The sequence below is a fragment of the Cydia amplana genome, chromosome 10 (genome assembly GCF_948474715.1).
Source record: "Cydia amplana chromosome 10, ilCydAmpl1.1, whole genome shotgun sequence".
NCBI lineage: Eukaryota > Metazoa > Arthropoda > Insecta > Lepidoptera > Tortricidae > Cydia > Cydia amplana.
Window position 1 is genome coordinate 788720 of NC_086078.1, and position 27054 is coordinate 815773.

The 27054-nt window shown below is 37.1% G+C and overlaps 1 protein-coding gene across 1 annotated transcript in view; it reads left to right on the plus strand.

The window, feature by feature from the left end:
• The window catches only part of LOC134651468 (uncharacterized), a 284537-nt gene extending 258815 nt beyond the window's left edge, over positions 1–25722 (plus strand). The window contains exons 3-16 of the mRNA XM_063506580.1: positions 9335–9487; positions 10737–10914; positions 13584–13765; positions 14119–14188; positions 14836–15084; positions 18788–18907; positions 19112–19251; positions 20189–20330; positions 20794–20934; positions 21402–21559; positions 21723–21793; positions 21873–24559; positions 24971–25117; positions 25480–25722. Of these exons, the coding sequence (XP_063362650.1) occupies positions 9335–9487; positions 10737–10914; positions 13584–13765; positions 14119–14188; positions 14836–15084; positions 18788–18907; positions 19112–19251; positions 20189–20330; positions 20794–20934; positions 21402–21559; positions 21723–21793; positions 21873–24559; positions 24971–25117; positions 25480–25722 (4681 nt within the window). The remainder of the gene's footprint in view (positions 1–9334; positions 9488–10736; positions 10915–13583; positions 13766–14118; positions 14189–14835; positions 15085–18787; positions 18908–19111; positions 19252–20188; positions 20331–20793; positions 20935–21401; positions 21560–21722; positions 21794–21872; positions 24560–24970; positions 25118–25479) is intronic.
• The last annotated feature ends 1332 nt before the right edge of the window (positions 25723–27054 follow it).

Genomic DNA, 27054 nt, shown 5'->3' on the forward strand with positions numbered 1-27054 from the left:
AATATACGGTAGTTTCATTGAAATCTAGTATAGCCTACATGATCGGAATGTTGATAAAATTCTGCTTAAAGTGCGATTGCTTGCTCTGTTTTTGTAAAAGGTGGCCAATTTACTATCCAAATTGTCTATCTGGTTTTGCATCATTTTGTACTAACATTTTAGATTGGGATCTAGATAATCTTTGACAACAAACTTATTGAAAAGTAAAATTTATCGGATTGACGGATGTGAATGAAAAGCGTCGTGATTTTTTCATTATACCTAAGTCTAAAAGTACCTTTTAAAATTTCGATTTTGATTTGGCAATGCGCCCAGTCCCAGAAGTATCATAAATAATCATAATTATTAGAAAGACCTCCATATTCAACAAGTTTTACGACATTTTATTCGTCGTACCTGGCACCGTTAAACGACTGATTTTTACTTCGCGCCATTTAAAGACGGTGAATGTGAATGTGGAAAGTTTCATCGCCACTTGATTCACTTTTATGGTACTAGGAAATGTTGGAAGTAAAACTTATCTGCGAGATTACGTGTTTACGGTCTCAAGTCTCTACAGGTGGTTTAAGTGGTTATAAAGTGAACATTTTGTAGGTACTTATTCAGTGCCTTTTGGCCCAATGAAGAGATATTATTTACACATACATGTGTAAATAAATGTGCCAAAAGTTAAGAGCGAGAACGTAAGAAGCAAACACATAGCTTCAGATTTTGAGGTCGCATTTTAAAAAGCAGTTGCAAATTTACCTTACTGTACAGTCACCAGACGAGATTTTTACGCCATTTAGGGTCCTAGCTAAATTGGTTGTTCCATACTTACGCTATGGAATATCCAATTTAGCTAGAACCCTTAATGGCGTAACAATCACGGAGAGTGACTATACTTATTTACACCTATTTTCGGGGGAACATTCGTAACTGTCTAAACGTTTTTATTAATAGTGGGTATAAAAATTAGGTGGTTTTATCTTTCTATAAAATGTGCTACATTATTTAGTTTTCCCTCTGAAACCCTTTTCTCTCCTTTTTCTGCTAAACTGCTATGATAAATTGTCGTAAATAATGTTTTATTTCATACAGTAAGTGATAACTTTACAAAGTGTGTGAAGACGAAGCATCTACAAGACACGTACAAATGGCGATACATGTTCATTTGTTTATTCACGCCCTAATAGTTACGCTCAGCAACATTTTGGGGTGAGTTCACACCCGCCGCGCGAGCCGCTCTAGTACTATTTCTTACAAATGGTTATAGGGCTGTGTGTGTAGTGTTCATTGATAACGAACGCTCAACGTTTCTTTTATTTTTTGCCATTTTTATATATTGTGACCTCTTTTGCCACTTTCGTGTTATTTCTAGTCAGGATGGCGAGCCCTTTTCATCCTTATAGGAGAAAAAAAGTATCCTAAACATTCCATACATTTTTCAAACTTTCCTTTTTGTTACCGTCATACATGCGTCAGTATATGCGGAAATGGTAACAAACTCTGGGACATTTTTTTATCCCATTAGGATCGAAATAGCTCGTGATTCTGAGTAGAAGTAACACAAAAGTGGCAAAACGGTCACAATACCTATAAAAATGGCAAAAGCTCTGTCGCTATTGTATCGTTGTACATCTAAAGTATTCTAAAGCTTAACTCGGAAAATTCTATCAAAAATCTCTACTACTCGTAATATGAAACTGTCTGTCTGTGTATCTGTTAGGTACCTCTTCACGTTTAATCCGCTAAATCGATTTGTATGAAACTTGGTATGGATAAATTTGTGGCCCGGGAAAGGAAAAAGGATAGGCTGTCATCACTCATCAATCAATCATCATCATCATTTCAAGCAGAAGAAGACTGCTGAGAAAAAGTACAATGACTGTTGAAAGAAAAGTACAATCTGCGATAAAAACTGTATCATTATTTTGTTACTGTCCGATGTGGTTTTCATATAACTAGGTATGTAGTGGCAGTTCACACTTAGACGGATTCTATTTACATTAACATTGCCAATTTACCTATTTCCCTAAATATCCTTTATCAAAACGTAAGGGAAAGGTGCGAGGTGAACAAACAGGGCGTAAACAAATGACGATGTCATTCTTTTGTTTATTTATAAGTTTTCATACGTTACGCCGCCGGTGAAAAATGTCTCTTCCGTAACGTCGTAGTATAAAGACAATCACAGTAAGCTCTCTACATATACATGTGTTTTTAGGATTGAGTTTTTAATTTTGAACTTTATTTATTTATTTTAACACATTCATTGCCACACAGCCAAAAAAGACATCCGCGCCAGGCCACAACAATTTTGTCATATAAATCTGTAGTAACACGATCCCGACTATCGGGTCGTCCGGCCTGAGAACTAAATCCTAAAATACCCGATAGTCGGGTTTTCGGCACTGAATATGTTAAAGTTTGAATCAGGCGATAAGGCCCATTTTTACCAACTAAAACTTTTTAGGCCATAGAATGACTTGGCTCCGTGGTGTTCTGGGGTGTGTTCTTGTGTCTCAGTGGTGGTATCATGCGCGATTCAAGCTGGAACCCATTTAATGTTGAACATAATCCGTAGTTTTATTTCTCAGCGCTTTCCCAGGTTTGTCCTTAAGAACTACTTAATTCCAGGAATTGGAGTCAGCAAGTATGAGTTTTACTAAAAGCTAAGCGACAAACCGCAAGTTCCAAGATATCTGCTGAATTGTTGTGACTTTGGCGCGTAGCTCGCTATAGTTTACTGTTATTTAGAAATGGACTACTCTATTTAATTCTACTCTGGACAATATCCACTGCATGAATTCTTGAGTGTCGTTGTCGTTTGACAAATGTAAATAAAAAATAACAACAATATGCATAACAAATGCACTGCGTCGTTGTTTGTGATTGCAATGTTCTTTGAGCTTTGTATCGAGGTATCTAGTTTTGTTTATTATAATACTGGCAATTTTTAAATTGTCTTAATTTCTCAGAACATGGGATCTTAATTTTATATTTATCTTAAATTTTCAACATTGTAATCTATATCTGGAAGCAGTCTTCAAGCACAGTTGCTTTGAATAATTCATATAATTAGAAGATAATACTATCTTGTAAAAATATTATAAATAAAATACATGATTATTAATGTTTTACCCGAATGAATAGGCACATTCTCGGTTACTCAAATATACCTACATTAAATTTATTTTTTTGATTGCACCGTTTGTATAAATAAAACCTAAATACGGAAAACATACCAGGTGTTTTTTTTAAAGATTTTTTGTTTCTATTTGCACTTAAGCTTTATACGAGTATTTTTTGAAATTTCAAGTTATTTAATTCCATTGAATTTCTAAAAGAAACCACGCCATCTATAGCAGAAATTAAATGCCTTGTAGGTAATTCTCATTCCATATCCTTAAGGGAAGCCCACATTATTCAAGAAAGAAAATAAGTGGCTTGAAAAAAGACCTGCATCCCGCACCGAAACTTCAACCTTACCGTTTCTCACATAAAGTCTAAAATAAAAACGAGGATCACATTTAATATGGATTTCGGTTTAATATTTAGACATATGGCAAATTCAAACATTGTGGCGGGAATTCCTTTGGAATTAATGTCGAGGCGCATATGTAGGGAATAGATTTATGTTAAGTACCTATAAGGGTACTTAGGTCTAATAAGTTTGAGGGTTAATAAATGTGATGTAATTTGTATTGGCATTATTGTGTGGTTTGCTATTATTGTCAATTATCGTTTAGTATTGAAATTTCTCGCGTTGAATAAATTTTACGTAATGACGGCTTTCTGTGGAAATTAATATTAAAAAATATTATCTACGTTAAGTCATTGTTATATTTTTGTGTAGTAGAGAGTAGAGACTTAAATATTTTCTTAAGATTATTCTGATGATTTAAGTAGCTAACAAACACTTAGGTTTATTTATGTTGTTGTATAATTATTAATTTTACTCTAAATAATGCTATTATACATATTTCATTAAATACTAGCAAGATCAAGATTAAATACTAGTAAACTCATAAACATGTGTACAGCAGTAAGTTGCAGAGATAACTGGTCCCTGTGTAGAAGTTTGTTTGTAGGGTATTTATATAATCTTTGCACATTACATACAAGTATCTGTTCAATCTCGTTGGAACACAAAATTGGGCCCAAAACTCCCACTTAATCCAACTCCATGTTATTTAACGAACTTGATCAGTATTCGAACACGAGATCGGAGCCTGTACTACAGCACAGATATCTGCACCTTTATTCCTTTGAGATAAAGTTGCAAATCGAGCGAATATTTGTGGTATCTCACATGGATATGTTATGTATGCGCGGCACGATTTAGTTAGCTTGGGAATGAAAATCCTCTGAAGCGAGCAAAATTATACCTTGTGGAAGTTAGTAAAGTTGAATAAAATTTTGGAGATGTGTGGGGTAGATTAGATAAGGTCTAATAACAGATACTTACTACAGAAGATATATTTAGAAGACAGGGAAGGCAGGGAAGATAATACAGGGAGATATCCGAGAATTAAAACGTGTCACAATATCAAAGTTAAAATACATACATGTATATAGGTAGCTAAATCAGGGTCATTTAACTACTTACTTAAATACCTATGTATTGGTTTGACGTATCAAATTTACTTAAACCACACCGAAATTTAATTTTGTGTAATTTCAAAACAGGCAATTATAAATATTATAACGATGTAATTCTCGTCAGTCTCTAACATATTAAATAAGTATGTACCTATATTAAAATTCGTGACCCTCAATTTAGCTTATCTAATAATAATGTCATAAGAATGTAAAAACGCAACCTAAATTAGGATTATTTCTAAAAAAATAATTAATTTGCAAAGGCGGCGTATTTGTAATAAAATTCCAAGATGACAAAATGACTGTTAATTAAAATAAGTTTTAGGCAAAAATTTCATTTTTGATACAAGCTTTTATCGCTGACTGCACCTTTCTTTCCACAGACAACTAATACTCATCGAGAGAATTCTAAAAATCCCAAACACAATTAGGTTGCGTTGTTTTATCACAGAGTTCCTATGGCCACTTCCTGTCTCCTATGGCCCATCATCAGATCAGCTCAGCTCAGCATGGTACCATAATATTGCATTGTCACCCGACTTACATACATATGCAAATTTTCAGCTTTATCGGAAACCGGGAAGTGAGTCGAATTTAACTTGCAAGATTTGATCTTGTAATAATAGGTAGCATTAAAAGCTTGTAATAATAGGCGCGTAATAGGCCAATCTCATTAAAACCACACCAAACCTGTTTGCCCGTCGTAATCTAATAACCGCGAAGCGCAAATAAAACTCTGATATTGTAATATCCTCAATTTTAATATCGCTAATAAAGGAGACCGTTCAAACATCCCAGGCTGTATCAGCCATATTATACGTTTAGGCCGAGAGACGGGGGTAAATTTGTTTACCTCACCTCACTGTGCTAAAGTTAAATGTAGCTGCGTAAATGCGTCATTAATTAAAATCATCCCCTTTAACTAAGAATATGAATCGATTTTATTCAGAAATATTCTTGTTGCCATACCCACTAAATATGAATGAAGTCAGTTGAATTTTGTGCCTGTTATTGTTGTGTAATGCGAAGTGAACAAAGCATGTGGCTGGTTATATTTTTATTTTTTGAGCATTAATAAATATTATTGTTTGATATAGATATTTGCACTAACAACAATGTACCCAAGCGTGAAGTTGAACCAGTATCTTTAGCATTAGCAGCATGCGCCAAAAAATGGTGTTCAAGTTGGCCTACAAGCTTTGCAACGCGCAAACGTTGAAGACTTTAATTCCAGTCTCTAACAATCTCTTCATATTTTTATGACAATCTCAATATTTGACAATTATGCCTACCTACCTACTTAATCTTCAGTTCATTTTTTTCATAAGATATGAATCGTCTTAGTAGGACAAAAATGTTTTAGAAGGTTTAGGTAGGTATGTTTCATAGTCTATGACATCTATTTTTCAGTCTGTCTCCCGGACCACGACTCTAAGCATATTACGGATTCAGGTGTCTTATCTCTTCAAATATTAGCTCAAGCGTGGCCTTTGATTTTTGAAGCCCGTTATTGAATTAATAATTCACGGAATAATTAATATTTCATAGGCGTAGTTGTTTCAGCCTGAACACACATTGCGGGCGTAGGGTTTTGTATGGGTTCTAGGAAAAGGGGACAATGGAGGATTTCTATTCAGGCAAAAGATATTTTATATACCTACACCTTCATTAGTGCAGTCCAAACTTTCGTGTCAAGTTATGTTATTTTGTACTTCATAATATTAAAAAAAAATATCTCAAAAATACCTAATAAAAAGCAATAAAAAAAGTTTCTTGCACATTTTTTATTACGGATATAAGAATATGAAGTCATACTTTTACTGCACTCGAGTACCTACAATATAATGTGTATATTGGTACATTTTATACGAGTGTACAAATTCATACTTGCATGCATGTAACTCAGAAAACTTTGCAAGCGTGATGATAGAAAATAATTAAGCCTAAAATAAAAATAAAACACAGGGTTAAATTGTTGTAAAAAGATAAATGTTTTAAACAAATTTAAACAAAGGAATACCATAATAAGAAGAGATAAACAGTTTTAATACGTTAAGTTTCCACGGTAAACAACCGAAATAAACGCCGTAGTAAATCATAAGGCATTTTCAGCGCAAAAAATGTTGAAACATTTAACACAGATAAGTGGTCTCTGAAATACGGTTCGTGCTCGGTGCGGCATTGGAAGTGTAAAAAGTTTAACTTGATGTGATATATTATTTTACTTTGTTTTATGTCAACACTACAATGTTGTATCGGAAGCTCAAAATAATAGCAAAGAACGGAAAAATGACGGGCGGGGATGCTTAAAATGGCGCTTACTCCATCGACAAGAGCTGGGCTCTTAAATTTATGATGATGAAAATTTTACTATCCATGTGTTTTGCTCGGACTTTTATATTGATGCGGGTCATCTGACCCGTGCATCTGTTGACTGGTAGAGAATCCCTTAAGGCATTAAGTCCGCCATTTGTAAAATTTTATATCGTGCAACAAAGTTTAAATAAATTACACAAACAAACCTATAATTAAGAACCCTAGAGTTTACGGTAGAGATTATAAAATGAAGCTCTCGGAATCGCGATTATTGTGTGGAAAACCTTTTATGAATATTGTATGTTAAGTACGTGAAGCCAGGTTTAAGTATGAGTCTTATGCTTTTTAATGGATAGTTGGCTATTGCTGTTGGATTTGGAGTTCGTAATATTTTGTTAAAGTACTGAATTTATTGGTATGCCGTTTTATTATTAAATTTGTCTAACTTTTCTATTTGGGATTACATTATATATCAGATATTTATTACTAGAAAAGGTTTAGGTAATAACAGGATAAATAAACTAAGCTTTAAAATTAAAATATTATTATATATTAATCACCTAGTAGGGAACTCAAGTTGGCTAAGCAACTTGTAATGATATGCACTGAAAACTTACAAAGATAAGTAAATATTGTCATGTACCTAAAATGGCTTGAAAATCTCAGCAGAAATATGTTACTGCATACTTCTCCCATGAAGATAGTAAGAAATACCATAGAGAAATATAGTAATACAAGAGTGCTCACTCCATACATCACTTAGACTATTAATTTCAGTGTCTTCATCTAGCATCGAGTAGCGGAACTACCAGTACTGCTACTTGACAATAGATGTAGCACCGATCTGAAAGTCTTATGCTGTTGAGATAAGACTTTCCGGTCGGTGCTACATCTATTGTCAAGTAGCAGTACTGATAGTTCCACTACTCGATGCTAGATGCTAATAGTCTTTTTGGTACTAAAACTGATGTATGGAGTCAGCAATCTATGTGTTTTTTTCTCTATGGAAATACGAATTTAATACGTACTTGCTACATTCGTCTTTTGAGTAACTGACAACTTGTTAAAGTTGTTAACAAGTATTCAAAAGGGGTGAGTATTGTGTGTGAGTTCGAAGGCAGCATAATTTAGGGGAGAAATTCGATGAGTGTTAAATGTTAATGTTGTAGATTCTATGCTGATTATTTTTTGGTTTAAGTCTGACATATGTTTGTTAGATATCTGAATGTGCTTGCTATTTATAATTTTCATTTCATAATACAAACACTGATTATTTAATAGTATTAGTAGTACTCTTCAAGGTTTATATACTTTTCTATTTTTATCTGACTTCTATACATCATGTACATATCATATTAAATACCAAATAACCAGGATCTAAAGGTAGATCATAAGATGAAGATAAAAAAGTTAATAAATATAGACTATATATACCTACGCTAAAAAAACAGGAACTAAAGTCCCGTGATCCCAATCAAATTCTTACGAAATCCATAAAATAAATCAATTCCAAACCAAATTGTTAATGAACATTCATTGAACAACATTCGTGCACGAAAAAAGGATCGCTCAAAGAATTTTCCGCCCAATTTCACAAACAGGTTTTAACTTTTATCGCTCGCCAGTGGAGGCAGTGGAAACACTTAAATTTTATTGAAACACATATGTCCGATAGGTATTTTCATGGCACCCGGACTTTTACACAAGCGTGTTTTGTGTCCCGTCGTCAAAGCTGTTAACTGACATTTTAAGATAAACCTTATTGCAGTGATATAAGATCTACTAATGGTTAGACAGTAGTGGTGTTTTTAAATAGAAGTCCGCAAAAGATTGCAGGCGCCCAACGCCGCATAGCCGTCGGCGCTCGGAGTATATAACTCACCTAACTGCAGTTGCACTTTTTGAAGGAAATTTATTTTATGTATTTATATAAAATATCAGTCTTACTACATATTCTACATGGCGCAGTCAATAGGATACGGACCTACGTTAATTGCCACAGAGAATCTAACTTTGGAATCAGACCAACAGTCCAACAGCTCAATGATATTAAAAATGACATGTATTTTTACAAGCTTTTACTTAACCTGTCCCGTTGTCGGTCTGTAATCAAATCTTGCAAGTTAAATTTGATCCACTTCCCGGTTTCCGATTGACCTGAAATTTTGCATGCATGTATAAATCGGATGACAATGCAATATTATTATGACATAGAGCTGATCTGATGATGGAGACAGGAGGTGGCCATAGGAACTCTGTGATGAAACAACGCAACCTAGTTGTGTTAGGGGTTTTTAGAATTGTCTCGATGAGTATTAGTTGTCTGTCGTAAGAAAAGTACAGTCAGCGATAAAAGCTTGTACCAAAAATGAAATTTTTGCCAAAAACTTATTGTCTTGTTACATTAGACTAATAATATTTAATTTATTTCCAGCCACATCACGCAGACGGCAAGCTGGCTGCCTCCAGTAGAGAGCTGGCCCAGCTCGGGAGATGGCAGCAGAAGCAGCCAGGAGCCAGAAGAGGAGGAACTGCCTTATGGGTGGGAACAAGCGCTGGATAGCCGGGGGAAGCCTTATTATATCAAGTGAGTACAGAATCTTAGAATATTGGATTTTAGGAACATAATTAAACAACCGTGAAGGTATTCCGTATGCAACTTTGGTAGGGACGTGGCGCATATGGAGGCTGTCTTAATAAGCTGTATAAATCAGTAGAATATACTGTTATATTAAAAGCTTAGTTCTACTCCATGTATAAGAAGAGCATATTAACCCCTCATTTCCCAGGACCTCTCAAATCCATACAATTCCGACTCATATTGGAGCCACTGGGAAGTTAAACGAAACTTGGTAGAGCTTAGTCCGCTTATTTGACTTTGAACTAGGTAGTTTTCTTTATACATGTGTCAGGGGGCTCAGGGGCCCACTGATTAACAGTCCGCCGGACGATATTGGCCTGTCAGTCAGAACAAAAAGTTGACAGTTCCGAACAACTCACAGGCCGATACCGTCCGTCGGACTGTTTATCAGTGGGCCTCTTTAGAGAAGTAATTCGAAGCACAAATTTTATTCATGGTTGTGTAAAATTTACTGTCAAGTATAGGACACTGTAGTATATTTAGTTTGTTTGCAAGGCAGACACTAAACTGATATAAAAATACAACTAAAATTGCCAGCACTTGGATTGTGACGTTTTACGACACAGAAACAGATGTTGTTTTGCCATAAAAGATCCACATGAAGGCAGATACTTTAGTTTTACGTCACTAGTTTCCAACGGAGGAATATATTAACTTTATGTCTGGCTTTTGTTGCTCATATGTTGCCTTTAATTTTATATTGATTTATAACTTAGACACTATGAACTAAGCCAAGACCGGACAGACAGCCAGACAGATGGCCAAAATAAAATTCGATTGTGTATAGAGAAACCAGAAACAAAACTGATACTTAGGTACAGCAAAAAGTCTAGTCCTATCATTGATGAAACAGGATAAGTATGTTCATGTCAAAATTAAAGATGAAAATAATTAAAAAGTATAATAACATTAGCCAATAATTAGGTAAGTATTATAAAAAAGCGTGCATGAACTGTAGCCCCTATAGAGATATTGTTCTTCGTTACATTGGATAAAGTTAGACCAAGATAAGTCTGCAACGATTTTGATTGAAGTGTTATTTATACCTACGTCATAATTTCATAGAACTTTGACGTTTAAAATAACACTTGTACTGCGTGTGCCAACAAAATCGTTGCAGACTTGTCTTGGTCTAACTCTACCTGCTTTAAATTTTTTTTACAATTGAATTAACAAATAAACCATTTATTTCCAGCCATGTGAACAAGACGACAACGTACGTGTCACCTGAGGGTTGCTCCTGCGAGTCCCCGCCAGCGCCGCGTGACGTCACACTGGAAAGGGACCCGGAGTTGGGCTTCGGGTTCGTGGCGGGCTCGGAGCGGCCCGTACTTGTTCGCTTCGTCACTGACAACTCGCCTAGTGTTGGCAAGGTTAGCATCTTGTTTAGTGTTTACTAGCTGATCACTAGCTTTTCACTTCTGACAAAATATGGTGTAGAGGAAAAAACTGAAATAAAACTTATTTTGACATAGTTCTTTGCGAAATATTGGGTTCGAGATTTCAGATAGGTACAAGAATAAATATGTAAAATCTGTCTCAAAAAGGCACACAAAAAGCTTAAAAAAGATTAAGCAAATCTACAAAGGAACGTCTGGAATTGATTTAATTTATTCCGGAGAAACATTAAAAGTAATACTTAGTTAACTGTGTATATGCTGAAATACTTCACAAAGATCGGGTCGCCACTTTCCCGAATGAAGGTTGAGGGAGGCGATGGCTGAGATACGCGTCGTACTCGTGAACGGGTGCTGTTTGTGGAGACGGGTCTGTTTAAGCTAACACGAATATATTTAGTAACTTTATTTTTTAATTTAATTGCAGTGAGACGCCTCATTCGGTTCTCGTATGTTTTTTTTTTTCTCGTAATGTGTTAATCATACAGGATTGTGACTCTTGGAGACCCTATACATCTCTAAGGATAATTTGATAAACTATGTTATTTTTTAGTTCTGACACTTAGAGACATTTACACCTCTAAATAAGTTTAGATTTTTTTTTCCATGTATCTGTTTTGTTTTTATTTTAATATTATTATCTCTAAGTAATTGTATTACGTTAGTTTGATTTGGTAGTTGTAGTTGTATTTAATAATTGTTGATGTATAATTATTATTATTTTGCTTGTATGTAAATTCAATGTTGACGTGTAAAAGTGCCCTTGTGGCCTATTTGCTGAATAAATGTTGAAGTTGAAGTTGAAGTTGAAGTTGAAAGTCAATCTTAATTCTATCCGCTTTCGTAATCAAATGTAAATCAAGTCAATAAAACTGCCGATACTCGAGTGTAACTTTCCAAAAGTTAACGTTAACAATGTTGTCTTAATTAATTACATCATTGTATCGTGGGGCCAATCAGAGTAGAAGTTACAAGGGAACGCCCGTAACTTTTCACCCGGGATACACGCAGTTAACATTGTTCACTAGTAAAGCAGTTGTTTAACTGTGTTTGTGTTTACAACGAAGCGATATACGACGATGAGTATTAACTATGTGGCTTATTGTTTACCTACATGACCAGAAAATTACCTTTGAAGGTCTTTTTTAGGGTTCCGTACCCAAAGGGTAAAAACGAGACTCTATTACTAAGACTCCGCTGTCCGTCCATCCGTCCGTCCGTCCGTCCGTCCGTCTGTCACCAGGCTGTATCTCACGAACCGTGATAGCTAGACAGTTGAAATTTTCACAGATGACGTATTTCTGTTGCCGCTATAACAACAAATACTAAAAACGATTTAAGTGGGGCTCCCATACAACAAACGTGATTTTTGACCGAAGTTAAGCAACGTCGGGCGGGGTCAGTACTTGGATGGGTGACCGTTTTTTTGCTTGTTTTTTTGCTTGTTTTGCTCTATTTTTTGTTGATGGTGCGGAACCCTCCGTGCGCGAGTCCGACTCGCACTTGGCCGGTTTTTATAATTATTAAGTTTTTTGTAGCGAAAAATACATCGGTTTGGAATTGTCTGTTACTTGGGTAACAACCGTAAGTGCCATTAAAATACAATGCTAACCTCTTGTCCAAAGCATAATAAAGTTTACCATTCAATATCAGCATGTTTCACGATAGTTTTAATGTACATAATCATCCTAAAGCCCCTTAGGGAGTAAATGTTATTGTACGTACATCATGTATCTCAGGCGTTCATTAATTCTTAATTTGATTTTTTATCCAAATGTACCATAAGTTCAAGCTCAGATTGACGAGTAGGTATCTCTCATTTTTTTTCCGAAAGATGTAGGAGGGTCAAAAATTAGCAAAATTCTGACACATAAATAATGCACATCTGAGTTGAGATTCTGCAAATTTTAATATACTGTGCCGTTGCGATCGAGTCTCAATTTCTAGGGGATTGGGTTCATGAGTTTCTTACGTTTATCTTTAAACTTTATAAAATGATGTAAATGTGAAAAACAGGCCATAGGTACATCTCCTTTGTTTGATGTTTTGGAAGTTTCTAACTATGAGTATATTTAAGTACCTACCTAATTTGCGTAAATGGTTTCGTATTTTGTACAAGTTTGTATTGTAATAATAAATCTATATTGAACAATTTCGTAAATAAACTTTACAGTACATATGAGGCCGCTTTACCGTTCTAGTGAGGTAAGTAACTAATAGCGCATTATGTGCCTATGTTGAAAATTTAAAGAGCCATATGAACTGTAAAACGTTGTACAATGCACGCGCAAAAAGGTAATTCGCGACTGTCGATTTAAAACACTCCCTTCGGTCGTGTTTCAATTTATCGCCACTCGTTGCGAATTTCCTACTTTTCACACCTGTATCGTAATGTACTATTATCGTCGTCTATACCTACCCGACGACATAAAAATTAAGCTTACTGTGAAACTAGGTTGTCCTATAAAATTATTGAATTTGTTTAAACGGAGAAATCGTCGGGAGACAAGTAAAAGTCACTAAGTACTATCAAAAAATTAAAGTAACAATGCACTTTATTACACGGTTTATTGTCCAATAATTTCAATGATGTTAGTTAGTGACTTTTACTTGTCACCCGACGAAATTTAAAATTCAATTTCCAGTTGGAGCCGGGCGACCAGATCCTGTGCGTGAACGGCGCGGACGTGTCGTCGGCTGCGCGCGAGCACGTGATCGCGGCGGTGCGCGCGTGCGCCGAGCGCGTGACGCTGCGCGTGTGCCAGCCCGCGCGCGCCGGCAACCCCGCGCGCCGCTCGGCGCTGCTGTCGCACGCCAAACGCGCCAGGTGAGACCCACGCACGCTGCACGTGTCTAGCGTCCGTGTACCGTGTGTGTCAGCCTCTACCCGACTGCCACCAAAGGAGGGTAATGTTTTTCGAGCGTATGTCCATCTCTTTGGCACATCCTACAGCCCAAACTGCTGAACGGTTTTTGACACATGAATTCATCAGAATTGTGGTAGTGACATGGGCTATATAAATTTGGGAAATATGAAAAAAAGGGGGAGGTTCTTGCCATAGCAATATGAGTATCAAATGAAATCTGGTGAAAATACCATTTCAAAAATAGCAGTCGGGTTTTTTGTTTTTTTATAATTAATTGACTTCTTTACACTTACATATCTTTTACATTTTCCAGATTGAGAGCTCGACCTCCAAGAGTCCGGTTTGCGGATTCTGTGCAGCTAAATGGAGCCCCCATGTACCCTGTAAGTATTTGCACGAAATTGTTTTCACAGAAAAGTAAACTATAAACGTCTACAATTCAATCTTCGCGTTAAGGATGACTCACGCTAGACCGGGCCGCGTCCGGACCGAAACGTCCGACACGTCATTTTCTATAACGGCTGGTCGGTGGTCACATGGTGCTTTCTAAAGAAAACGAAGCGCCGGAAGCTCCGGCCCGGCCCCGGCCCGGTCTAGCGTGAGTCATCCTTTAGTGAAAAATACTAGGCAGACGCAGACGATTCCATGAACCGGCCCGGCAGATATTGAACGAATGGGGTACTCTTACCTCCTTCTCAATTAATTTTTCTGCAGAAGATAAACACTTCTTGCAACTTTAGTGTTTTTGACATACATACTACATTAGAATGAAATCATTTCAATTATCCTATAACATCGTAATGCCGATGGTTCTACCCGTAATACCTACTACTTCAATGCTGATTCAATGTAATTTAAACAATCTTCAATTGGATACATTCCTTTTGTTTTGTTCGATTTCAAATCAAAAGAAAATCAACCATATTTCCTCCCCTATTGATTTCCAATTCAAATAGCATTATTAATGTAGGCCTGAGGATAACCTAAAGTTCAGAACACAACAACTAAATCGCATTCTCATTCATTCCAGCCTTCAGCCTTCTCTCTCGGCGACCTGTGCCTCCCCCCCATGGCCAACGTCCTCAAAGTGTTCCTCGAGAACGGACAGACCAAGTCCTTCAAGTATGACACGACGACCACGGTTGCCGATGTTGTGACGAGCTTGAAGGATAAACTGTGTATAATCGCTGAAGAACACTTTAGTCTGGTGGTGGAACATGTGAAGAGTGTGAGGAGGAATAAGTTGACGCTTTTGGATCCTAAGGAGTCTTTAGCACGGGTACGTAAGATTTTTTATTTTTATTAAGTACCTGTATAAAATAAGCGGTTGAACTGGTCAGGAATGTCAGGATAATTGTTAAAATCTTGATGTAGACTATTATGAGACAACAAAAGTTTTGAAACCAAAAGATCGGCTCTATTACACATGTCGCGAATTATAATCAAATGCTCAAGTAAACTCCTAAACCAGGACAGCAGAGATTTAGTCAGCTAGAAGATGCTCGTATATTTGTTAGGTATTCTTCTTTTGACTACTTAAGGGTCAATTTCACCAAACGAGCATTTTTGTCTAATTCCCATGGAATTTTGAAATACCAACATTACACAAAAAAAAATATGCTGATAATTTGATAAAAAATATAATAAACATTAATTTTCTTATGGGGTAAAAATATTCATAAAACTATAAAAGTTATTTCAATTTAAAATTTTGGTCAGGGCACGGGAATTAGTGTGTCCATGGGAATTAGATTTTACTAGCACGGAAATTAGAACATGGCACAGGAATTGTTTTCTTAGCTTATTTTGGTAGTTAAAACTATTATTTATGTATATTTTAATCTACAATAATATACTTCAACCATACTGAAGCGGCATCGAACATATTTATCTACTTTAATTTTAGTTTCGGACGACAAATCTACGAAAGTATGATACACTAAAAACTACGTATTTGACTAATAGTTTCCTTGATTTTAATGACAACTAATCTCTCTTTCTTAGTAAAATATATATATTTCAAAACAATACTTTGAGTAGTTGCGTAAACATGTCCGCCTTACATACAAAACTATTCATTAAAAAGTGTCATTATATATCTGCATGTAGATAGGTACAAGGTGTATGATCTGCTTTATGGCCGTATAGGAAATGATACTAAGAAATAAATAGGGGCACAGAGAGAAGAAGTTATTGTGTAAGTTAATCTGAAGAAATCGAATATGCTGCCTTCATAAATTCATAACACAAACAATTGTTTAACCACATATGAGGTAAGGTGGGGTAAGACTATCACCGGGGTAAGACTATCACAGACAGACAGACATGACGAATCCATAAGGGTTCCGTTTTTTGCCATTTGGCTACGGAACCCTAATAAGGTATCTAATAGTATTACGGTTTTAATACCCCCCTGGCATTGTCTAAAATAACCGACTTGGTTTCACATTACATCTCAAAACTTTTTTTGTAGTAGAAGAACTGCGTTGCGAGACTTGCATCTTTTTACATGTAATGTTTTTGATAGTATCCCATCTCTTTTTGTAGGCTGTCCTTCTTTTCAGGTAATCATACCCATACCATACTGATACTATGTATACACATATCATAACTATATACATCTTTATTCATACTCACATCGTACATCGTAGTGTACCTTTACTTTCCCTACTAATTGTAAGAACTAAAAGGTAAATTTGTTATCGCATATATTTCTATAGGATTACAAACTTATTTATGCAGTTATTAGATCTTTAGAACGTGACTAATATTGCAGTATTATTAGATTTTTATTGGCTTAAAAAGCTTAAACCTAATTACGTTTCAAATTTGGAACTTGTGGGTATGATAGAAGTACCTTAGAATAATGATGATCGTGAGTGATTGTGTCAGTAACAAAACTAAGGGATTTTAAAGTGCATTAATTCTTAGATTACATGTTCAAATTAAATGTTATTTTGACCGTGCCACTTTGTTTTGCTCGACTTGGCGGCGGCACTGCCGTGTCCCCAGATCCTTTGTCCTTCCCCGGGCCTCAAACTATCTCCATGCCAAATATCATCAACATGATATTGGTTCAGCGGTTTAAGCGTGACGAGATAACAGACAGACAGACAGAGATACTTTCGCATTTATAATATAGTAAGAATAGGATATATTTAATTTTTCTTGTATTAGAAAAGCTAATTTATAACAACTAATCTATTAAACGAGCAATTCTTGTATATATTTCGGGGATCTCGGAAACGGCTCTAACGATTTCGATGAAATTTTATCATATATGAGGGTTTTCTGGGGTGAAAAATCTATCTAGGTAGGTGTTATCTCTGGAAAAACGCGCATTTTTGAGTTTTTAGGTAGGTAGGTAGGTAGGTAGGTACCTATATGTTTTCCAAGCAAAGCTCGGTCTCCCAGATATTTAAACTTTATACGGCATACGCTGTCAGCTGTCAAATTTACAAAAACAAAACATTGCAAATGTGATTCATTTTGTTTCATGTAACCTTAGGTACAGGTATTATAATATGTAATAATTCCAGAAATAGTTTTATGTTTATATAATATTTTAATGTTATAATATGATCAATGAATAAGGTAAGGTGGGGCAAGACTAACAGTACAAGGATTCCATACAAGTGATAGTCTTACCCCGGTGTCGTCTTACCCCACCTTACCTTACGTATTAAAATTGCCCGGGTTATTCGGTTCGATCCTGTATGTAAGTACTATAGTACTTATACTAAAAAACTATTCAGATTTTTGTGCATTCTTTAAGATTTCCTTAAATGTAAAATAGAAAGATATACGTCGTATTATTATTACATATAATATATATTCAATGCCAATATATATAAGTAATAATAATATGACGTAAACATTGCCAATTAACTTACAGTGCCCCCAATAAAAGATTTGTTGACAATATATGTAATACTTTCTAATTCCCGTGCCACTTAATCAGCTGTTTTAGGTAAATTTGTTATGGGAATTAGGGCACGGAAATTAGAATTCGTAATAAAAAAATTCGCCAAAAATTTAAATCGTGTTTGACCAAACTGTTATGTTATCGCTTACATAAAGATACATAAAGGGCTCCTAAATATGACAATTGTTATTGAAAAGCTATGTGGAAAATAAAATTTATAAGGAGCATCGAAATTAGAAAAAAATTGTCGCCCACCCGGATTCCGAAATACTTACGCGATTTGCTCGAACACGCCGCGGCTTGACTTACATCCGCTTGCTTTGAGAGACAGCCGAATACTGCCAGTACAGGTGAGGCGGGACACGAGGCGGTTCAAATACAAACGTCGGCTGTCAGAGCCCTTTGAGTTTTGCCGACGAAATTTTACTCGCGCGCTCGGACAAAATTTAAACATCGATCACGAGTTATTTACCACAATGAAGTTAATAGTATATGTGCTCAGTGATAGTAAATATCATCTAGTTTAAGTATTTGACACTAAATTAGTGATACTAATGTAGAATTTTTCGTAGGATTTTTCATTATGCTCAAAAGTAGATTCCGGACAGGGCACGGGAGTAGTAATTTGAGCCTTTAGGTATTTTTATGTGTACTCTAAAAACCAACTAATCAGTGAATTCATATGGAACTCGGTGTGAAAGTGTGACTTCTTTATGTAAAAAAAAATTGGTAAGTATTGTCTGATGCTAACCCGCGATTTTCATCACGGACAGAAAAAAAATCGTGTTCAGAAATTGACCCTTAACACTTTCAGTGCCAAGTGCCCCATTTCCAATACAAAATTAACACACCTAGGGGGTTTTTGGCAATAAATGTGTTAAAATTATTAGTGACCAGAAACATTTTATCCCTTCATCTCCCAGCACTTTGAAATGCAAAACACCTCTATCAACCGATTTTAACTTTTCATATATTGTATCGAAGGGGGAGGTATCTTTTCTGCCGACACATGCGATGGTAGGACTCGAGGGGTTAAATAAATTATAACTTTTTCTAGATCGCGTCTCGCCCCGGCTCGCATAAGATGCGTTGTCTGTTCCGTGTCGTCTTCATGCCGACGTCGGCAGCTGAGCTCGCACAGAGAGATCTAGCAGCATTGGATTATTTGTACATGCAGGTTACTGTTTTCTTATTATTTTAGGGACAAATCTAAGGACCTACCGCAAACACCGAAGTTCGCAAATTACGGGCATCGTACGGACAACTAACATCCATATTAAAAGCATGAAAACCAAGTCTGAAAAGAAAATAAATTTTAAGTTTTTTTTACATAAGAATTTTTCTTTTATATTACTTTCATGTGTTTTACGTATAATTTCAGTGCTGCAATGACGTTGCCCAAGAGCGGTTCTCCCCGGAACTGCAGCCCGACGTTGCACTCCGACTCGCCGCGCTGCACGTGCACCAACACGCGCTGGCCAACAACCTGTCGCCAGCCAAACTTACCGTTAAAGCTGTCGAGTAAGTTATACTATAGTGGCTATGTGAGCTATGGCTCCGCCATTTTGAAAGAATCAAAAACCGGCCAAGTGCGAGTCGGACTTGCGCACGGAGGGTTCCGCACCATCAACAAAAAATAGAGCAAAACAAGCAAAAAAACGGTCACCCATCCAAGTACTGACCCCGCCCGACGTTGCTTAACTTCGGTCAAAAATCACGTTTGTTGTATGGGAGCCCCACTTAAATCTTTATTTTATTCTGTTTTTAGTATTTGTTGTTATAGCGGCAACAGAAATACATCATCTGTGAAAATTTCAACTGTCTAGCTATCACGGTTCGTGAGATACAGCCTGGTGACGGACGGACGGACGGACGGACGGATGGACGGACGAACGGACGGACAGCGGAGTCTTAGTAATAGGGTCCCGTTTTTACCCTTTGGGTACGGAACCCTAAAAAATTAACATAGATACTTAAATATCAAAACTTAGAAAAGACAATAGGTACAAAAATAAACTCAAAAATTTACTCAAAAATACTTATGTAGAAGGACTTTCCTCATACAGTTTCTCTTGTCGCGAGTAAAATAAAGAGGAGAACAGCTAATCATAAGAAAGCATGTAAGTGCCTATGTATGCCTTAAGCCTGAGATACACTTGTAAGTTTTACTTACTTAAGTAAGGACACAGCTATACAACAGAATGAGATATGAATATCATTATCTCATTCTAGCACAATCAAAGCTTTGTCACTAGTTACGTAAGTAAAACTAACAAGTGTATCTTGGGCCTTAGGTGAAACCCGCTTTTACGAGTATCTTCTGTCGTCTTCCCATCGTTTTAACAACAAATAATATACCTATAAATAGATTCGAGTACGTATAGGCTTGCGTTTCATCTATATTAAAATTAACAACCTACTTATTATATCTAATTACAATGTTTTTCTTACGTTTCAGGAGAGAATTCGGCCTCGAACGCTTCGTACCAAATGGTCTACTAGAAAGTATGAAGCGGAAAGAAATTCGACGGCTCATCGGACACTTCCTCAAACTTAACTCGCAGATGACGGGGAGCCAACGACAGTTAACGCAGTTGCAGGTAAACAAATAAACAATGTTCGGCAAGAACAACAAGCCGAAGTTTAGTATACTCGAAAATTTCTGGAAAATATTTTTTCATCATCCATTCGAATTGACAGAAGATCTTTCCATGTGGAAAATGTCAAAGCTAGATTTGCGAATTTTCCGTCAGCATGGCCGGTCAATAATCTTCGGATATGATGCAAATACACACACACACACATACACACACATACTATTTAACCATTTACTACTACTACGCTGCTCTTAGTACTCTTATACCTAAAACAATAAGCTTTTACCTAGAATTCCAAACAAGTCTCATTGAACATAATTGAGGTACAGCCTCTGTCTGTATATTGGATTTTTAGGTCAAGGTTCGCAAAACTTCCAGCTTTCAGACTTTGCAGCAGCCAGGTTTTGTGTTAATAAGTACATATATAGCAAAATCTCTAAAGTAAACCAAACACTTGTAATTTCAGGCGAAGCTCCACTACTTGGACATCGTAGCGGGTCTTCCGAGCTACGGCGCCAAGTGCTTCGGAAGCACCCGACCAGAGCGAGTGCTTCTAGTGTCCCCACGCTTTGGTCTGAGCCAGATCATCTCTCGTGCTAACCCTGGGGTAAGTATTTCTAACCCTTTAATAAAAGTAACAAAAGAAAAAGAAGAAATGAGGAGTGCTTCGAAAGAACAACGACACATTCCCAATATTTCCATAAATTATTTATTATTTTTAAGTGTTTTAAATGCCCGCAATTTGGACGCTCCGTTAAGACATGGAAACACTTGGTATTATTTTAGTTGTGATTGGTAGGTATTTTCATATCAAATCTTTTTCTATTTACATTATTGTGCCATAGTTAATTCAATACCATCAATATTAAACTATAATCTAGTAAAAAAAATGTTTTTTTGGTAGCTTATAAATGTCGCTCTGCTAAGCAACCGACTTCCAATTCAATTATGTCAACAATGAGTGTTTTGGAACGCAACGTAGTTTTGAATGCTTGGCTTTTAAAAATATGTTAACACTATAAAATTTAACAGACTATAAGAACTCTTGTAACGAAAGTTGTTTTTATTTTCCAGCCTCAATCTATAGCTTCTCTAGAAGAAGTGGAAGGCGTCAGGGTAAAGCGCGAAGCGGGCGGCAGCGCGGACGTCGCCATCTTCCTCACGAGGGACAGAGTCGTCGCGCTGCTCATGGACGAGAGGGATGCGCTGGAGATGCCTCTGGTCATAGCTGGGTGAGTATTCCAGCCACAATCCCAATTATAATTAAGCTTAATGTGTGATTCACAATATCTTTAATCTGTCAGCTCCCACGGCTCATATATGAGCCAGAACGCTTATGGTGACGTCATATCGTGGGATTCGACAGGTCTTGTATTGTTTTTTTTTACCTTACAGATACTACCGTCTGGCTACGGGCAAAGAACTAAACGTGGAATTAGAGAGAGAACCAATTACAGAGGACATAGGTAAATACTGTTTAAACACTTTTATTGGTTCCAATTACGCAAATATGTTGCAAATATTAACAAATACTCTACTTTCCAGCTCCACCTTACCTCTCACAACATCATGTTGTACCAACGAAATGGAGTTACCTTCATAACGATGATCCGGTCGTACTCACGAAGAAACACTTCGCGATATTCACCATGCCTCCTCCATACCATTCCACGCCCGACCAGGCTAAAGCTAGCCTAGATACCAACATGAATTCCAGCCTAACCAACAAAAATCATAGCAACAACTCCAGTCCGTTAACAGGCTACGATTCGAAGCCGGGGTTGTTAGGCCATGACGTTCATTTCGAGAAATGCAAGAGAAATGACGACTTCAGACTTTTCGATCCGAACGATACCTGTTATTTGGACGACGGGATGGGTTTTGACCTTCAAAGCGTTCTATCCATGGAACTCTTAGAGAATGCGACCAATAACCCGAGACTTGTCGAAGCTAAAAACGAGGAAGTGCTTCGAAGAGTCGCCGAAATGCAGAAACTAGTTGAGAACTCTGAACAGTATTTGACTGAGAACTGTGATGTGTATAATGATGATGCATTTAGTAATGGCATATTGAGAGATGAACTAGTTGGTAAAGAAACGAATGTAGACCAGTTGGAAAGCGATACTGAATCAAATAATAGTAGAATGTCCGCGGCAGATGATGCGCCGGGAATTCTTAAACATAGCGATTCTCTACTACTTTTAACAGAGACTATTAACCAAGGACTTTCCGGTTTAAGTATACCTGAAGTGCAAAAAGATGATCTTACGAGACGGCAATCGCAAGGTCTCAGCGCTATACTTAATAACTGTGGACTCACAGACGCCTTGATAGCTTTAAATAATGATCTCTCTCATTCAGAAAGTGATAATGATTCTCTTTACACACCAACCAATAGTCCTATACGTAAGCATCAGAAAGCTACGAATAAAGTAGTGAGAACGAGCTTCGGTTTACATAGTCCTGATTCGACTCTAGACAATAAAGAGTCAAATTTAAAGGAGTATTTGAAGCAGCTTAGAGAGAAGAGTAGTAAAGAGGAAGAGAAAGCTAACTTCCCTTATTATGAAGAAACTAGCGTCGATAACGACGCGGAGCTTATAGACTTAACTTTGATCCCACCCCCACAAACGCCTGATGAACTAGACTGTGCGACGCAAGTGCCTCAAATATTACCAGTCGTGCCACCGTCTTTTGCAGACGAAAAAAAAAACTCACTAGAAAACTTAAACAGAGCACCCAAAAAGGGTGATATAGAAGAATTCATAGCTAACGTAACTGTGCAACCCCCTACTGTAAGAGTTACTCCTGCAATTGAGCTTACACCTGAGGAAATTATGTCTTATATTATTCCTCCACCGCCGGGATCAAATTCCTCGACTTTAGATAGAGAACCAGTCAGCTACGTCAACCATAGTCAGATAATGGAAGCGAAGCAACAGCATCATAAAGATGTGAAAGCTAATGGTGAGGTAGTTAAAGGCACGCTCAGTGTCAGTGAAATAAGAAACATGTTTACTGCGAAAACTTTAAGCGATGCTAGGAATAGTCTTTTATTGAAAGAGAAAAGCAAAGCTCAAGCTCAAACTAAATCAGATTCGCCGAAGAGTAAAAGAAAAAGTGTTACGGAAAAAACAGCCAACGGCACAGCGCATGTGATTGAATATCCTACTGTTGAAAGGAAAGGTATGTTTTCATGTTGTAGCAAAGATAAGAATAAAAGCGATGATAGCGATGAAGCGGATAAAGTAGGTCAAGTAGAGAAGTCGGATTCCATGCCAGATGTCTGTGAAATCAGGCCGCCTCCGAGAAGAAAAAATGTCGATAACATTCAACCGCCTGAGAGACCACCTAAAAATCCTCCTCCACCAGCGCCGCGACCACGATCAAATTCCTTTACATTTCCAAATAATGAGCTAACAGCTGTAGAAATCCCAACTAATCACTTCAGTACCTTAAACAACAGGAGACTAAACTATAAAGTCGTCTGCGAAATTAATGATCAAATGCAGCCGCCACTCCCACCTAGATTAGAACCTAAAGTTCTATCCCCTCCACCTCCTTTATTACTTCCACCAAAAAAGCCTCCTCTACCGCCCGTGCCGAGCATCGAAGTCCTCCGAATGAAGACATCACAAAAACAATCACCGATCAGAGAACAGCGGCTAGCCAGTATCGGGTCGCCGCACTTCCAAAGAAATTTAAACTCTTACAGAAATTTAGAAAATGAGAGCCGACTAGATGACGAGCAAAGCTTACGATCCACGCCAAATTATAGCTCGATGACGCTTCAAAGCAGACACGTTAGATCCAGCTCCGAAACTAAAAACACCATCTTAAAAAACAACGAGATGTCAACAGTTCTATCACTATGTTCGCCTCAAATGAATCGGCGATTCAGCAACCGTCCCGATCTTCTAAACGGAGCGGCGGGGAACGATTCAAAAACTTTCAGCCCTCCAACGGACAGGAAATTCCGAGCGAGTCCAACTCCAAAAGTCCAGAACCACGTGCGGTTTAAAGACGATATTGTTGTTGACGATATACCAACTCCACCGTCGCCTCCATTAGTGTTTCCTGAGGCTAATGGAGTGGTGGGAGCAGAAGCATTGCTTTTAGCGGCCGAGGCGGCGGCGGCGGGGTTGTTGTCGAGGCTGCATGCTGCTGCGCAGAGGGCGCAACATCAACACGCACATGGGGGAGGGGAGGATATCGATGAGCTAAAGTTCCAGGTAAATGTGACTACCAATTAATTAACTAATGCGTAACTTCAAGAATTAGCAAGTTCACGATTTAAAATTCGGATAGGGGCCGTAACCAAGATAACAATTAATTACCGATCAACGCCAGTTGAAAAGTCAAAATGTGAACATGTTCATCCATTATTTAAGTTCAACAGTTGTCGTTTAGCTAGCCCTAGGTTTATTACTTAAATTGGCAATATTGATGATATAGACATCTACCTAACAAAGTATAGCCTGACCAGTAATATATGATAATTGTCAAGAGGGCGCTGTTATTCTCATGTATAGGGTGACAATTCAGTGTAGTATGAAAAAATTAGTTCCAGTGAAATTCCACAACATGGCGCACCCTCAATAGATCCTGGTTCACCTATACTCGAATGTTTGTGTATTTTTCAGCGAGCACGAAGTGAACTGACTTCCTGCGCTGTAACACTGGTGGGGACGTCGAGAGCCTTGGTCGGTGCCCTCGGAGGCTCCGGGCCCGTGGCTCCGGCGCTAGCGGACTGCCTCACGCCTTTGAGAAGACTCGCGGATCTTGCACAGGTATGTACCATTGAAAGATGCAGTGCAATAGGATGAAAAATATAAATATCATAGGCTAATGTCTAATTAAAGACCATCGCAAACGTCTAGGAAGAATTTATAAAGGAATCCTTCACTAATAACATCTGATAAGATCGGTAAAATCTACCTCAACCATACCCCAACCAATATTTTTCTTCCATGTTTGATTATGATATTGTTCGCTTTTTACGGTACTGAACTGACATTTTTTTTTATTTTATTTATAAGGCACACTTTACGGACGACATTCAATACATGATTACAATAAAAGTGGTAGGCTTTGTATAGAAATGCCACCCAAAATAAGTGAGCACAGCAAGATACCTCTTCCATTGCTCCAGGCTCTCGGCCGACACACGTCATCCCCCCTCCAGACCCGCAACTTGATCCTGCGCGTGCACGACGTGACGGCCGCGTTCAAGGACCTGGCCGGGGCCGAGATGGCGCGCATCATCCGCGACCACAGCGCCCGGGCCCGGGCCGAACACAACTCCACGCTAGAGGGGCAGCTTGCGCTCAGGGCTGAGTGCTTAGCAAACGTGCTGGCGACGTTGCTCAGGAGTTTGAGGGTTTTTTCGCCGTGAAAAAGCATAGACAAATGAGAATGAAGAGGTCTCACTATCTTTATTACATGTTATTGTATGCATGTAGTACGTGAACGTTAAGCTCACGTCTTTCCTGTAGACATCGCAAAATTAAGAAAATCAAGAACAATTTTTTAGGTTCTGCAGGCGGGATACGTTTTTTTCAGTACCTACTTGAGACTCAAAAAAACGTGATATAGGTACTCGTAATACGGACTTGGGTCGTATTCGTATCGTATGTCTACAGAAGAAACCTTTTTATGAGATGTGTTGGACCCTCTAGTAATACCTATAGAAGCGTAAATATTTAAAAAAAAATCGAACCTTTTTAATATCGCTACAGTATAAAATAAGGGTCAGTGTCCGTGTATCACAAAGTTTATACCTTATTATTTTGAAAATTACGTAGTTACAAAAGTAAAATAGAATACACGGAATAAATGGTTTTACTTTCAGCGTGATTTTATTTAAAAAAAATAATTTGGTCAAAATAAAACGACCATAGTTATATAGATGATCTATCTGAAAACGGCGACCATAGATATAATTATTTGTTATTCAAGTTCCAGTATGTAAAATATTTTCCATTCGTTAGTTAAGATTTCTGTTAAAATTAACCGTTACTAAAAGAGACCAAATAAAATTAGGTACGTTGGTATAATTGTAGTTAGCGACACTTTTTGTGTTAGTTTAAGTTGTACTTTTGTAAATTTTAACATGTGTTAATGTTTAAATTTGTTAATAATATAATTTTCGAATAGTTTCTTATCTTTAGTAACATATTAGGGTGTAATTTACTTTAAATAATTGAGGTGCAGAGGCAAGTATTAATATAACGCGTATAATACACAAAAAATGGTTTAACCAATATTACGATTAAAAAAACTGTATCATAGATAATATAAGCCTCTTGCACCTCTATACACCCTCTTCTATCGCTCTATTATTCCGTAGGCAGTGTTACCATAGTAAATAATAAGTTTTCTTATACATATCTATTTACATAAAGTGTTGTATATTTCTATAGGTAAGGAAGTGTGATCGGATTTTAGGGTGCAAAACTATCGTATAATCATGTTCATATCTCTTGAATGTCTAAACTAATCATATCTTGTATCGTTTTTAAAACAATATTGAATAGAATTTTGCATGCATTTCTGTATCTATCTACTCGAAATTGGCATAAAATTTCAGGGTTCTAATAAAAAAAAAGTTTTCTAAAAAGCTCTTAGCGTAGACAATTTCAATGTTTTTTTAAACGCGTGCTTCCCGCGCTTTTGCAAATTACGGTGTTGCCATATGATACAGTTTCGTTAAAGTGAATGTTGCCAG